General features: G+C 39.7%; 1 protein-coding gene across 2 annotated transcripts in view; it reads right to left on the bottom strand.

Annotated features, from left to right (window-relative positions):
* The window catches only part of LOC139443155 (thyrostimulin alpha-2 subunit-like), a 36,419-nt gene that overhangs the window by 7,042 nt on the left and 15,331 nt on the right, over nt 1–14,046 (bottom strand). For both annotated transcript variants that reach the window (XM_071224114.1, XM_071224113.1), the window contains 2 exons: nt 3,468–3,812; nt 2,567–2,742 (listed from right to left, as the gene is read on the bottom strand). In XM_071224114.1, coding sequence (XP_071080215.1) covers nt 2,567–2,742; nt 3,468–3,573 — 282 coding nt within the window. In that variant the 5' untranslated portion in view covers nt 3,574–3,812. The remainder of the gene's footprint in view (nt 1–2,566; nt 2,743–3,467; nt 3,813–14,046) is intronic.

Genomic DNA, 14,046 nt, shown 5'->3' with positions numbered 1-14,046 from the left:
ACTCTACATGACAAAAACAGACTTAATCTAGCCAAGAAATAAATTAACAAAACTGTAAACTAATCTTGCTGAAGGGAATCACTAGTAATCTCTTTAATACCATATGATGAACAAGTTGGCAAGTAATAACACATAGCTGCAGATGTCGCTCCTCAACATATGAGGAGAGATTAGCACACATTCGTCACGCTCTCTGATGTAAGGAACCACCTCCCAAACATACTATAGCAGTATAGCGCTGCAAATAACAAACCGTCTAAATCTGTTTGAAACAACCAAATCAAACACATGAGCATGAAGATTCCACAAACAAACGGATGCTGCCTAGTGTAAGAGTGATGTAGCGGACCCACCTTGTTAGGTCATGTCGAGATGCGCATGGTAACGCCAGCGACACGAGGCATGTGTCATCGCAGCAGTGATTGATGTCTTGAATGCGCGTAGTGAGCAAGGGATATAATACACCCATACAAATCCAGCTTTCAGGAGATTTCTTTGAGTGGCATTTAGAAGTTGGTGTGGTGAAGTAAGACGAGTTCTATGGATGAACAACTTCTTTATTACAATTAGTGCGACGTTTCGGTGTAGATCCTAACACCTTTATCAAGCAAGTGTTTAAAATGTTTGCGATCTGAAGTCTCAAATAGTCCACTTTTCCCCCTGGTGCTTGTTGTTGAAGCCCTTTCTCAACATTGGCTATGAATGTATCATGGTTTGGGCGAGAGGTGGGTGAAAACTTCAACCTTTCAACCCCCCACTTGCTTGATAAAGGTGTTAGGATCTACACCGAAACGTCGCACTAATTGTAATAAAGAAGTTGTTCATCCATAGAACTCGTCTTACTTCATTTCAGGAGATTATCAAGATTACCTCTACATGATAACACCATACAACAATGGCAACCAGACTATATCCGGGAACAACACTCAGCCCAGGAGTACCCTTGTGTAGTAATAAGGTGAATATTTATTAACGGGAATTTCAAATAAATGACCGGGAAATATATCTAAAGGGTGAGCTACTTGCGAATGTTCTAACGAGTAATGTTATATGCCGTAGCAGCGTGGGTGTGGATCCAATGTGTAAGGCACCTACATGAGAACCAGAATCATATTGCATTAAACTATCCGGTTTCATGATCATGTTTGTTTAACCATTACATTAGTGAATTTCCCAAACAACAGTGCATTGCTTGAGATCCACTGATATCTCAAACTCCAACTATTAAAATGTAAGGACTTATCATGACTTTAACAACCTCTCAACAATTGAACGTTTTAAATCGTCCTTTGACGGGGAGATAAGCTTGGTATAATTTGCAATTTTAGTTTCATTCATGCCAGGTTTAGATATTAAAGTAGTCATAAATTCATATCCGCATATTTCAGTTGTACGAGTATCACACAATTGGCAGTAAACTCATCGCATGCAAACTGATTTAAATATCACACTTTCGAAATTAATTTTCATTTGATGCTATTAAACTGAGGAGCGAAAGAAACTATATCTCACAATTGATTTAGAAGTAATATTATATTAAAGAAATATTAAGTAAAAAAAGAACTGTACCGACTCTTAGTCAGTACTCAAAGAATAATTCCACATCTTTTTAAAACAATATTAAATTCGACTTAAAACTTTTTTAAATTAAAATAAATAATCGCATAACACACATGTGTTGATAGGTATCTTAGACGACTTATCTTTGAAAATTAATAAATTTCCTTTTTCGGCAAAGATTTACAACATTTCAAACATGGTAGGAGCCATGTGGTTGCAAATTCATTTCTTGTCCCAGTTTTCATTGAACCAATTTGTTTTTACGCAAAATTACACCGCCACGGATGACTTTTTACAAACTGCTGCAGAAATGATGGTTGAATAGGCATAATCAAATTTAACAACAGTGCTTTCAATTTTCAATTACATAAAACAATAATCTGCATACTCTCTTTTGCCGAAATGGTTGTTTTCAGCTGAAATACCTGTAGGGCAGAACATGTTTACACCTGATGTCATCACTGATTTTTATCACGTCTATCCATATAATTTTCACCGTAATGTTGCCTTTTACGCCCAATGGAATCTGTTCCTGTGGATAATCGAGACTGGGTGTTCTCTGGCGTTGACGTTTGATATCTTACGGCTTGAATGTTGATAACTTGAGTCAAACTAAGGATACAGATAAGAGGTGTCCAAATGAAACGGGTTCCTCTGTGACAGATCAAGCGCACAGCTTTACATTGAAGTGGTTGTGTCTTCAGCTGAGGTTTGTTGGTTTGTTTGTCTGTTGTTTAACGCCGCAGTCATCAATATTCCAGCTATATGACGGCGGTCTGTAAATTATCGAGTCTGGTCCAGATATTTCAGTGATTGACATCATGAGCATCGATGCATGCAATTGGGATACGAGGACATGCATCAACAAAGTCATCAAGCCTGACCACCCGATCATCTTAGTCGCCTCTTACGACAAGCATAGACGCCTTTTACGACAAGCACTGGTTGCTGAAGACCTATTCTAACCCGGATCTTCACGGGTCTCAGCTGACGTAGCTATACTTACATCATGTGTGTCCACAATGCTGCAGCACTCCGCGCGTGACGTGATGAGATAATTGGGGTTCGTGTTGAGAGTATGGGAGGGTGACGGGATGGCGTATGAGGTGCAGAAGCCTCGACAGGCATTTGTCGGCACTTGAAAAGCCACGCATCCAGGAATATGAACTGTCCTCGTATGACCTGTAAATAATATAGAATGGAATGGTCGTTATCAACATTGCTACGTGCGAGAAGATAGTAACGGTGGACCATCTGACACAACCAGCCACTCACCAGTACACCGGCAATAGTTACAGTCTATATGCGTCTACAGTACACCCACCCCATCAACCACCCAGAGTATACTCTGACACACCCACCCATCCCTGTCTCCAGTAGATTCCAGACATATTTTTAAAAAAAAAAAATTAAATAATTTTTTAGATTCCCGACATGGGTACAATGTGTGAAGCCCATTTCTGGTGCCCCCCGCCGTGATATTGCTGGAATATTTCTAAAAGCGGCGTAAAATCAAACTCACTCACTGTCTCAAGTACACCGGCTATACTTAGAGTCTGCATGAATCTACAATACATCCACTACCTACATCAACCACTCTAGTAGATATCGGACACACCCACCCATCCCTATCTCAAGTAAACCAGCTATACTTAGAGTCTGCATGAATCTACAACACATCCACTACCTACATCAACCACTCTAGTAGATATCGGACACACCCACCCATCCCTATCTCAAGTAAACCAGCTATACTTAGAGTCTGCATGAATCTACAATACATCCACTACCTACATCAACCACTCTAGTAGACATCGGACACACACACTCATCCCTATCTCAAGTACAACGGCTATACTTAGAGTCTGCATTCACTCCGAGTATACATGACACATCCATCCACTTACCCATTTTGAAGCAGCCTGGGTTCTCCCATGCATGTCTGGCCTGAATGTGAGACAACAGAGACAGCACAGCGACCACCACCACCAAACATGCTGTCCATGGATTCATTGTTGTCAGTCAACGCAGGCCTCAAATCAGTCCACAATAAGTTCGGCTAATCCAGACCCAACTTCAATCTTCTCGACCCAGGAAATACCACCCCTCCAGAGAACAATAAGTCTTTAATACCACTATGACCTCTGCAGAATTGGATGCTGGATCAAAGAACCAGTGAGCAGGTAGATCGTCGCCAAGCTACAATGTATTCCGATTCTGAAGATTAGATGCTGATCTTATGTTTGATGTTTCTGAAAGCAAAAGATATTTGATAATAGATTTATGGTAACAGACATGATTACTTTAGAAAGTGATAAATGTCAGATTTATATTATCCCTATTCCTGTGTTTCTTCTTAATTTCTTCAGTAAAATTAGCTCGGTTGCAGTGACGGTAATATTCAGTTAATTGCTGCCCTGTGTGAAACTGATACACTGGCTGAATTCAGTAGGCGGACGAAACCATGCCCCCCAAAAATAGATCTTTGAAATAGGAATAGCAGACAGCAGCGTGTTGTTTGAATTGCCTCACTTCGTCGCTCAAATAAAGTCGCTACGTAACGTGTTCATTTCAATATGTGGGTTGATATCCTCGGACACCAAAGTGTAATTCTTTAATTTGACCCCGTGAATCCGGTTTAGAATTGATATTTATCAACCCATGCTTCCCGTAAGAAGCGACTAACGGATGGTCAGGGTCGCTGACTTGGTGCATGTCATCGTATTTCAATTGCGTAGATCAATGCTCATGATGTCAATCACAGGATTGTCCGGTCCAAACTTGATTATTTGCATACCGCCGTCATGTAGCAGGAATATTGCTGAGCACGGCGTTTAACAACAAACAAATAACGTGATTGGTCATAACTGTTTAACATCATCATCAGGAAATACAAATCCTGGTCAAGCAGTCAATTGGTACTTTAACAAGATGTTTCCATGCGGTAATGGTAGAAAAAGTAATAGCATGCTCGTTCGTCCACCCACCAAGGAACACATTCATCAACAACTACGTTTTACAGGCAGGCTGTGTTGAAATGTGTAGGAATAAAACGATAGCATGTATAATGTTAGTGACTTAACATTCTGTGAACAGTGTGAAATCAATTTGGACTTTAATTTCAAATTAATCACGGATGTTCAACCAAACAGAGGGCAAAACAAGCGAAAGAAACAGTGAAATGTCTTTCCCCATGGATAAATTCATTTAATTAATGGAAGGTTTCACAAACTCCGTCGGAATTTCTATGATTACAAATGACCCCTGTTCTTCTAAAATTCAGTTACAAATCTTGCTGTGAGAAAATTTGTCATGGTTCCAACTGACAAAACGTCAACCATGATTGTCATTTGTAAACAAATTATGTGAACTGTCTATGCAAAGAACTTGGCGTTGAAGGGATTGCTACTAATCCAACCTACAAAGCTAGATCAAAATATGTGACAATCATGGATAATATCTTTGTATTCGTGACATTTCTAAAACATCGTAGAATAGATCCATTCTAGCTATATATTGGATTCCTAAGCTTCACAAGAATCCATATACAGAGAGATCTCATGTTGGGCCCTGCAAATGTACTACCAAATCCTCCTAAAAACTACTGACAATACTTGTGACAACAATCAAGCAAGGCCTAAGTAAATACTGCCAGAGAATATATGAGACAATTTGAGTTAATCACATGTGGATCTTGAAACAGCCAAAAGATCTACTTGAAGGTATAGAATCTCAGACCAGAACAAAATATTCAAGATAGTTGGGTGTTTTAGTATATGTGGGATGCAGTTCAAGTTTGTTCACATTTATCAGTATGAAATGTTTTTGTCATATTGAAATATAAAATCACGAAGAAAACATTACGCGTAGTTAGACGACAAACAGTTTTCTCAAATTTCATTTAGACACGATTCCGTACAAGATTCCGTTTTAGATTTCACCTCCGTAGCCAGAAGTTCAGCACAGAAGATGAGAGATAGGCTAAGGTCATTGATATTTGTTATCTACGATTGGGTTTACTGATGACTTACTTAAGACTGTGTGACAAGAGCGTTGACTTCAAGTTTACAAAATTCAAATTTCCCTTTATGTTGAGCAATATTCCAGCAGCCTTTCGTGTCTACATTTCACAACTTTTAGGGTACAATCGAGCTTTTTCTACGATGATTTCAAAGAGAGTTCTCCGACTCTTCCTCCAAAATTATTTGATAACGGTTAAAACACTCAAGGCCTCAGAGAAATAAATTATAGTAGACTTATGAAGAACATTTTCATGTTTGACAAAGATAATATCCAATATTACATACATCCCCGTGTGTGTTCCGTAGAACTGGTCTTCAGCAACCCATGCTTGTCATAAGAGGCGACTAACAGGATCAGGTAGTCAGGCTCGGTGACTTGGTTGATGCATGTCAACGAATCCCAAATGCATAGATCAATGAGCATGATGTAAATCACTGGATTGTCTGATCCAGACTCGATTATTTACAGACTGCTGTCAAATGGCTCGAATATTGCTGAGTGTGGCGTTAAACAACAAACAAACAAATCAGCTGAACAATTGACTTGGCTTTGCGTGTGTTTGTGACAGGTGCCACTGGTGGAGAATGTTACCCGGGCCTTACGCCTTGTATCATCACTGTATGATAGTGATTCATAAACGCATGCTTCTGACATAGTTGGAGTCGAACAACGGACTCTGCATTCAGCAAAAAAACCATATAATAAGGGAAAGGCTTTTTTAAAACTCCAAACCAGAAAGGTACTCGTATCCCCATACAATCCACATGCAACCTGACCATCACGTCTCATGTAGTTTTATATTTATAGCACACAAAAGATGAAGGCTTAAGTGCTTTACTTTGTGAAATAGAATGTTATAAAGTGGTAAGGATGTATTTGGCCAGTCGAGTATTGTTCAAACCCAGCATCCTCGCATCTCATGCCTCATCATTAACTGCATCCAGCTGCCATGACACACAGACTCCCTTCAATCAGGCTTCTTTAATGAATTGATTGTGGGAATGACTTAACTGTCTTTAAAAACAGGACACATTTTAGGCCCAAAGCGTCTGAGTTATTCTTGTTGTAAATGTCCCTAAAATAGACTCACTCGGGATTACGCTTCAAGAGGGCTGAAAGGATCCACAGAAACAGAATTACTATCCTCGGGAATTCTGTTACCAAATTTTCGGTTTCACACAGTGGTTTTATTTGAGTCTAAAGTGTGGTCGACAAAATTTATTTCCTTTTTTATCCTGGGCACGATGTTAGGGAGTGTAAATGTGTTACTGTTTGACAATCATTTGTGAAAACTGCCTTGTCACTTAACTATACTCAATGAATAGAGACACTGACATCCTACTCCGAACTAGAGCTTCAACAGAAAAAATAGGGAGGGTCACAAATTATTACATTTATATGCTAATATAGAACTTTGTGCTGGGTCATGAAAATTGATACTTATAATTGATAATGATTAATTTCGGTGCGTTTTCGTGGAAGTAAGATATCCCACATGGAGGCCAAATGAATCAGAAAACTGAAAAGATCAGAAAACCGAAAAGATAAGAAACCATGTTGAGTTTACATCTCTCTTTGTCTTCCAATTTCTAGATTATCTGATAATCCGATTGATACAGTTTGTATATCATTATATTTCGTTAACACTTGTTAAACCAAAAATCCTTACACATTCGGAGAAGAGAGAGAAACCATTATACAATATACAAAAATCAATAGATATAAATAGTTGTATAGCATTACGTGTTCACCAGATTGATGTTTGCGTTGGATTGTATTGTCATCTCTGGCCATAAGTATTTTTTCTAGTTCCATCGGTATGATTGATGACCCTCAGGTAGCATCTGTTGCTGACAATTGTACATAATAACTAAGTGTTTTGTAGCAAGCCACCCCCTGTCGACCATCTGCTCTGTCATCTGCAACCCATTGGCGAAGATCACCAGGTTGAATCTGGCCGCACCAATCACATACGCATCTCTCCAGCTTCAAGTTTCAACACTGGAGTAATGGGATTGTTCCATGATTAAAACTCTTTACCCTCCAAAATGAGATTGATGATTGGTGTTAAGCTGTTATACATGAAAGGGCATATAATAATAGCCTTTAAACAAAACATTGATGCTCTGTTGACATGGTAAATGTAGGTTTTAATGATTTCATTACTGAATGCCTGTGAATTGCTGTCTGGTGTATCATGTCACCAAATACTAGCAATCACAATACAGACATATCCCAGATGCAATTACCATTTATAGTAATATCATTGTGGCAATACACTGGATAGTGCTCTGCCGGCAACTTGAAACTGGCAGTGTTCTGGGCAGTTTTAGGACTAAATCGTGCAAAGTTTTAGAACCAAATCTCCGCATGATGGTATCTGGATGTCAGAGGAGTGGTTGGATGACGACAGAGTCAATCTCCAGACGCATCAAGCATTCCCTTCTGATAATCAAAAGAATCAAGGTAAATCAATGACAGCCCTGAAGGAGAATAATGATACCCTGGGGAGTATTGGCATCTGTAAACAATCCACGCTTAAACCGTCAAGGCTGGCCTTCAACAATGAGCAGTATCTGCCAGAATCCCATGGGTGACCAGGGACAATGCCAACTAACTTCACCATCCTGAAATAGCGGTGACTGACTATCAAGAGATTCATAACAGTACAGTTGCCAACAACAGTTTATAAACAGTAAATGACACTGCTGTCTTTATACGATGGAACATTTAACGTCCGTGTTCTATCAAACTAACCCACCATGATACTACAATGTTGTTGTGTTCAGTGCACAGCGGTCATCAATCCCCGTCCCAGTCCACCAAAGCTGGCCAGTGTGATGTTGCAATGTTCTCGATGTTCAATAATGGTAACAGGAAAGCTTCAAATGCAATTTCTTTGTAATATCTGATTTTATCCCATCCTATTTTTTTGAAATGACTCAATAATGGCAACCTCTAAATATAAATTCAGCATGTTATTTGCCTGTAAAGATTATTACATTACATCATTCTTGTCCAACCTGAGTGAGTATGGTTTTATGCCACTTTTATCAATATTGCAGTAATATCACGGCGGAGGACACTAGAAATGGGCTTCACACATTGCACCCATGTGAGGAATCGAAAACGGGCTTTCGGCGTGACGAGCGAACGCTTTAACCACCCAGATACCGCCCCGTATCCAAACTGAAGTTAATGAAGACATATCACTGTATTCCTTCAACACAATACACGATCATAATTCTAAATTGACAACTATAAAACTGATGTTACCATGGCCTCAGATAATTATTAACATTACTGCCGTACCACTCACTATCAATGATTCAAGGGATCAGCCTACTGGACAGACATGAGAGATGGAGAACAGTCAGGAACTAAGCACAAACAAAAGTGTGCCTGTTTAGTTTATTGGTTTCACGTTATTTAATTACTTTCAAGAAGAAATAACATGTTCTCAACACAACTATTTTGAAAATATAATCCTGAATCCTTACAAAATATACGCAAAAGTAAAACTTAAACCTTTACATGATTTTTAGAATGTAAACCTTGAACATATTTATGAAAAAGCAACCCAGCAAATGTGGATTGTACTGCATGTTTCGTATAAGAAATGTTGTTTGGGTTCTTGTTTTACGCCGCACTCAGCAATATTCCAGCTATATGACGGCGGTCTGTAAATAATCGAGTCTGGACCCGACAATCCAGTGATTGACATCATGAGCATCGATCCACGCAATTGGGGTACGATGACATGCATCAGCGAGCCTGACCACCCGATCCCGTTAGTCGCCTCTTACGACAAGCATGGTTGCCTTTTACGTCAAGCATGGGTTGCTGAAGTTCTCGTGCAAGAAATGAAGATTATTGGAAGGAAATTCTAATGTTATATATAAAAGGACAAATATCCAATTCTATATTCTATATTCTATATACTCGAAGCAGTCTTGGGAAGTGCAGAGTTTAGAAAAAAAGCACGTTTGATTGTTTTCATTGCGCCGCGCCTTCCGTTACATCGCACGTCAATTCAATGTCGATAGGAACGCCATGTGACATCGATGACAACGTTATCAACATAACAACCACATCAGAGGCCGCTCCCGTAGTGGCCGTCAACGCGTGAAAGCCCTCGCCATGAGGTGTGGATTCAAACGACGTATCCTCGACAGCAACTCTAACAGCCCGCACCATCCTGGGAGCAGAGGCCAATCTCACTATGCATCTACGGTTATCAGCGCGAGGCGTCCAGCCAGACGGACAATCTTGACGCCAGAACGATGTCAACTTCGACGTCTCCAATGGTGCTGTCAGCACTTGCAGTGGTCCGCTTTACTGATGACTCCACTTGCAGGGCACGTGACTACGGGCGTAGAGGTAAACGTTATGTCACGCCATGTGTTCTTGAAGGCGATCGCTTTGGACGTGGTGGCGTTATGATCTTGAGAGAATGACGGCTACCGGAAGAACTCCAATTGTACTTGATGGAAAATTGGATGCTGCGAGTTGCCGGGATGATATATTACAAACGGAAGTTGTACCGTTTTTGCAACAGATCGGCCCTTAAGTATCATTGCATCACGATCTCGCCATACCACATGTTGCTTGAGTTGTGCAATAGAAACTGAATCAATGCCAATGTGTTATCCTGGCCTGCAAGATCCCAAATCTGTCACCAATCGAACTGCGATCAAATGAATGATGTTTGCAACATCTTCCAAGTCCTCCAACAACCTTACCCAACCATTCTCCAGTCTCATTGAAGCGGAATTGGCCTGCATCAATTCCCAAGGTGGAAGACACAACTTCCGACGTGTGACATGACTCGTTTGCAATCACAGAAGTGCTCTTCGTGTGCACCGTTTCCCCTTATCGTACTTTCAAACATGATTATCCTATCAACGTGATATTCAATGTATGACAGGAATATATTTTCACCGATGGCACAATGACGTTTGTCTTTCAGTAGTTATAATTCTAATAACTGAGGGGGCACGTCCAACCCAGGTACCACAATTAAACCTATGATCCTGGGTTCCAATCTCTGTTTTCTCTTATTGTGTTTGTCAGCACCTCGTAACAAAAGCGTATATCGTCTATGACCTTCACTAGTTGACATACCGTAAAATAATGTTATACTCACTCACGCAATTGACCTTTATACATTTCTGAGTTCCTTGTTTCTCTACAAGAGTGAGTATTATTTTATGCCCCTTTTAGCAATATTCTAGCAATATCACGTCCGGGGACACTAAATATGGGATGTACACATTGTACCCATATGGGGAATCGAACCCTGGTCTTCTGCGTGACGAGCTAACGCTTTAACCACTAGCCTACCGATCGCCCTTTTCTTCTTTAAATAACCATAGTCTCATAGTCGAGTTAGATTATGTGCTGCGTTTCCTGTTTGTTAAGTATTTGTTGACCCATCTATCACGCTAGTGTGTTTAGGGATGGTAAAATATCCTGTATAAGTAAAACCCATTTCATTTAGCGAGCCTTGTCTAGTAACTGACCATATATGTAGACAAGTATAAAGTCTTTGTTGGTATCATCTCTTCTGATGGGTAGTGTGTCCTTGCAAATTAAAAACACGTGTTTTTTTAATGCATTTACATGTCAAAAGGAATTAATTCCATAAGAATTGCTTTACAAAGACCTGTATTCTAACTATCTCTTAACTTGCCTCTAGCGTCGCACTAATCTGATAACGCTGTCATTTAGCAGAATTTGGGCCAGGCTGACGATAAAACCCTGTGACACGTTCATCCATAATGGAAACTAGATTCCTCCTGTCGTGTTCAATTCATTAACTCAAATCTCCATCACCGTTAAATTATGTTTACCTCAAAGAGTGTTAGCCTTAGTTTATAGTTTGCAATGATAACTATAATCGTGACATTTAGCTGTTGCAAAAGCTTCCTGTTGAAACTGTTTAGTTACTTCCGGCAAATTGTTTCTTGTTTAATGGAGAAGCATTAACGAGATGTGAAGTTTTGTGCTGTTTTTAGCAACAGCTGAAGAGTGTGGGGTGGAGGGACATAACAACTGGCTTCACACATTATGCTATCTGAAGAATCCAATGTAGATCTTTAGATTGTCGCAACAATTTTCAGAAGACCACGTGAATGTTATTGACTTCATTTTGCTGATGGTATCAAACATACACTGGCAAAACAAACACAATAAAATGGATCATGTTGTAAATGATCGTCGTAGCTGGTTTGAAAATTAAAGAATTACAAGTTTGATTAAATAACATTCAAATGCTTTCATCACTAAACTACCTTTCCACCCCTGACGCCTCACACAGCAATCGATAGACGAACCCAGGGGTGTGTGGGAAACCACCAACAATCTCAACAACCATCCTCCTAAACCACTTTTAAAAACTAAATATAACATTGTTTTATGCACTAAACTAGTAATAATAAACACAAACACACACACACCAATCCTTCAAACACATTCACTTTTTTCAATTTTTAACCATTTGCAAGAGATCAAAAGGTGTACTTTCAACGCAATACCTCTCCCTTTAGGTAAAGACAAGGACTGTTTTTGTGCTCGGTCGTAACATAACTTAAAGTAATATTTTAAACGATCAAAATAATACAAAGGCTATTCTACTCACAGCAACTCTCTGCTACTACTGCTGGAGGCTGACCCTAATTTCAAGGACCTCTTATTATCTAAATCACAAATTTCTTCTCGGCTTCATTTTTATCTTTCGTTTATTTTATTGCTGGTTTAGAACAATATCTTCTTAATGTTTCCGGACCATCTTGTCCCACGCCTGGCATTCATTAACCTAGCATGACACCGCTATCAGTAATGACATCGTTCGAAAGGAAGCCGGGGCTACGGGCGGTCATGTCGCTCAGGCGCCGCAATTCGCTGTGCAGAGTTTAAGCCTATGATCGTGGGTTCGAAACCTGGTTCGGCCCGATTATATTTCTAGGTTTGTCAGCACCATACTCGTGCTTATGGGCTTCACCAAAGTGGTAAACATCTGAGACCTGCATCCCTTCGGGCTTTTCTCCCACATTCAGCTGCTGACATGCCGTGATATAACTGAAATACTGTTCAAAGCGGCGTTAAACCCACCCGCCTCACTCAAATGGATGCGATCAGCAACAGCTTCATGGTGAATTTCGACCACGCTCCAGGAGTAAACAGCTACACAACAATATATACAGGACAAGTGTGGATGGCAGTTTTGCCCTTCTTTACTCGGCAACAAAACCCCCAACATATATAAATGTAATGGCAACCCAGCCCTACACTAGAGGCCAACAGAACCATTAACAGCTACGGGTATAATGGGTTCCTTTGATCAAACCACAAGAGAAAGATCAAAATCAGTGTGAATAACGGGCAGATGCATGGCTAAGCCACTGAAATCACTGAAGAAATGCAACGTCTTAGATAACTATTGTCAGTACTTTTTAAATATTCAATACTCGTAATCACTTTAGATACTAAACACATTTCTACTTTTACTACCAGCCCTACTCTTGGGGCCAACAGAACCATTAACAGCTGCACGTGTAGAGGCACCCCGGTGTTGCCCTAGGCGCCAACAGAACCAACAAACCTGACATCTGGAACAAGTGTTCAAAATCTAGATGTAGTAAAACTGGAAACATGTTTAGTATCAAAAGTGTTTACGAGTATTGAATATTTCAAAAGTGGACACCTAATCGTTTTTGCTCATCCCACGGCAACGGTCTCTCGTTACTAATACTAAACTTTTGCCACATATCCAGTTCCACATAAAATTTGTGTCTAGTTCCTTGACATGTTTACTCAAATGGCTGTATGGTTTTGATAACCACAGCTTAAATTGTAGAATTAATGTCCAGCTCTTTGGCATTTCTATTTTGCTTTTGCTGAGTTTACAATGAGCAGCGGCAGAATATATTAAAAAAACTGGTCATGGACCAGTGCAATTCATAACTAAGAATTAAAATATCGATGGTCGAGATTTTTACCACGCTGGATTTTCGATAGCACTAACAGATTTGATAAAACATGTGATAAATCATGACCCCTAATGGCCATTCGTTTTTGAATGGCTGGAGATCCGTTATAAAGCCAAGTATTTCTCTTGTTGAAAGGAAATATAAATATACTAAACATACTATTGAACGAGTGTATTCTGGGCTTTTTAAACTTGGTGGTGCAAATATTTAGAATTTGAGCATGGTGAGAGAAATAATAAAAGAGATATGGTCTTATTTCCATTTGTTATGCAGCAAATTATGCGTGGGTCTCACCAAGCTGATAGGATCAATGGCCTGTAATTTTTTTGGGTTGATATCACTGAAATATTGTTCAAACAACTTACTCCCTCACTTCGCCAACAACAGATGTTCTTGATATGTGCACAGTACGCCCTCTGCCATGAGCAACAATACCAACTAGACGGAATCCGAAATCAAATCATGAGAAATT

The sequence above is a fragment of the Haliotis cracherodii genome, unplaced genomic scaffold, assembly GCF_022045235.1.
Source record: "Haliotis cracherodii isolate W230 unplaced genomic scaffold, xgHalCrac1.p SCAF_5, whole genome shotgun sequence".
NCBI lineage: Eukaryota > Metazoa > Mollusca > Gastropoda > Lepetellida > Haliotidae > Haliotis > Haliotis cracherodii.
Note: the sequence above shows the minus strand (reverse complement) of the source record. Positions and strands in the feature narration are given on the sequence as shown.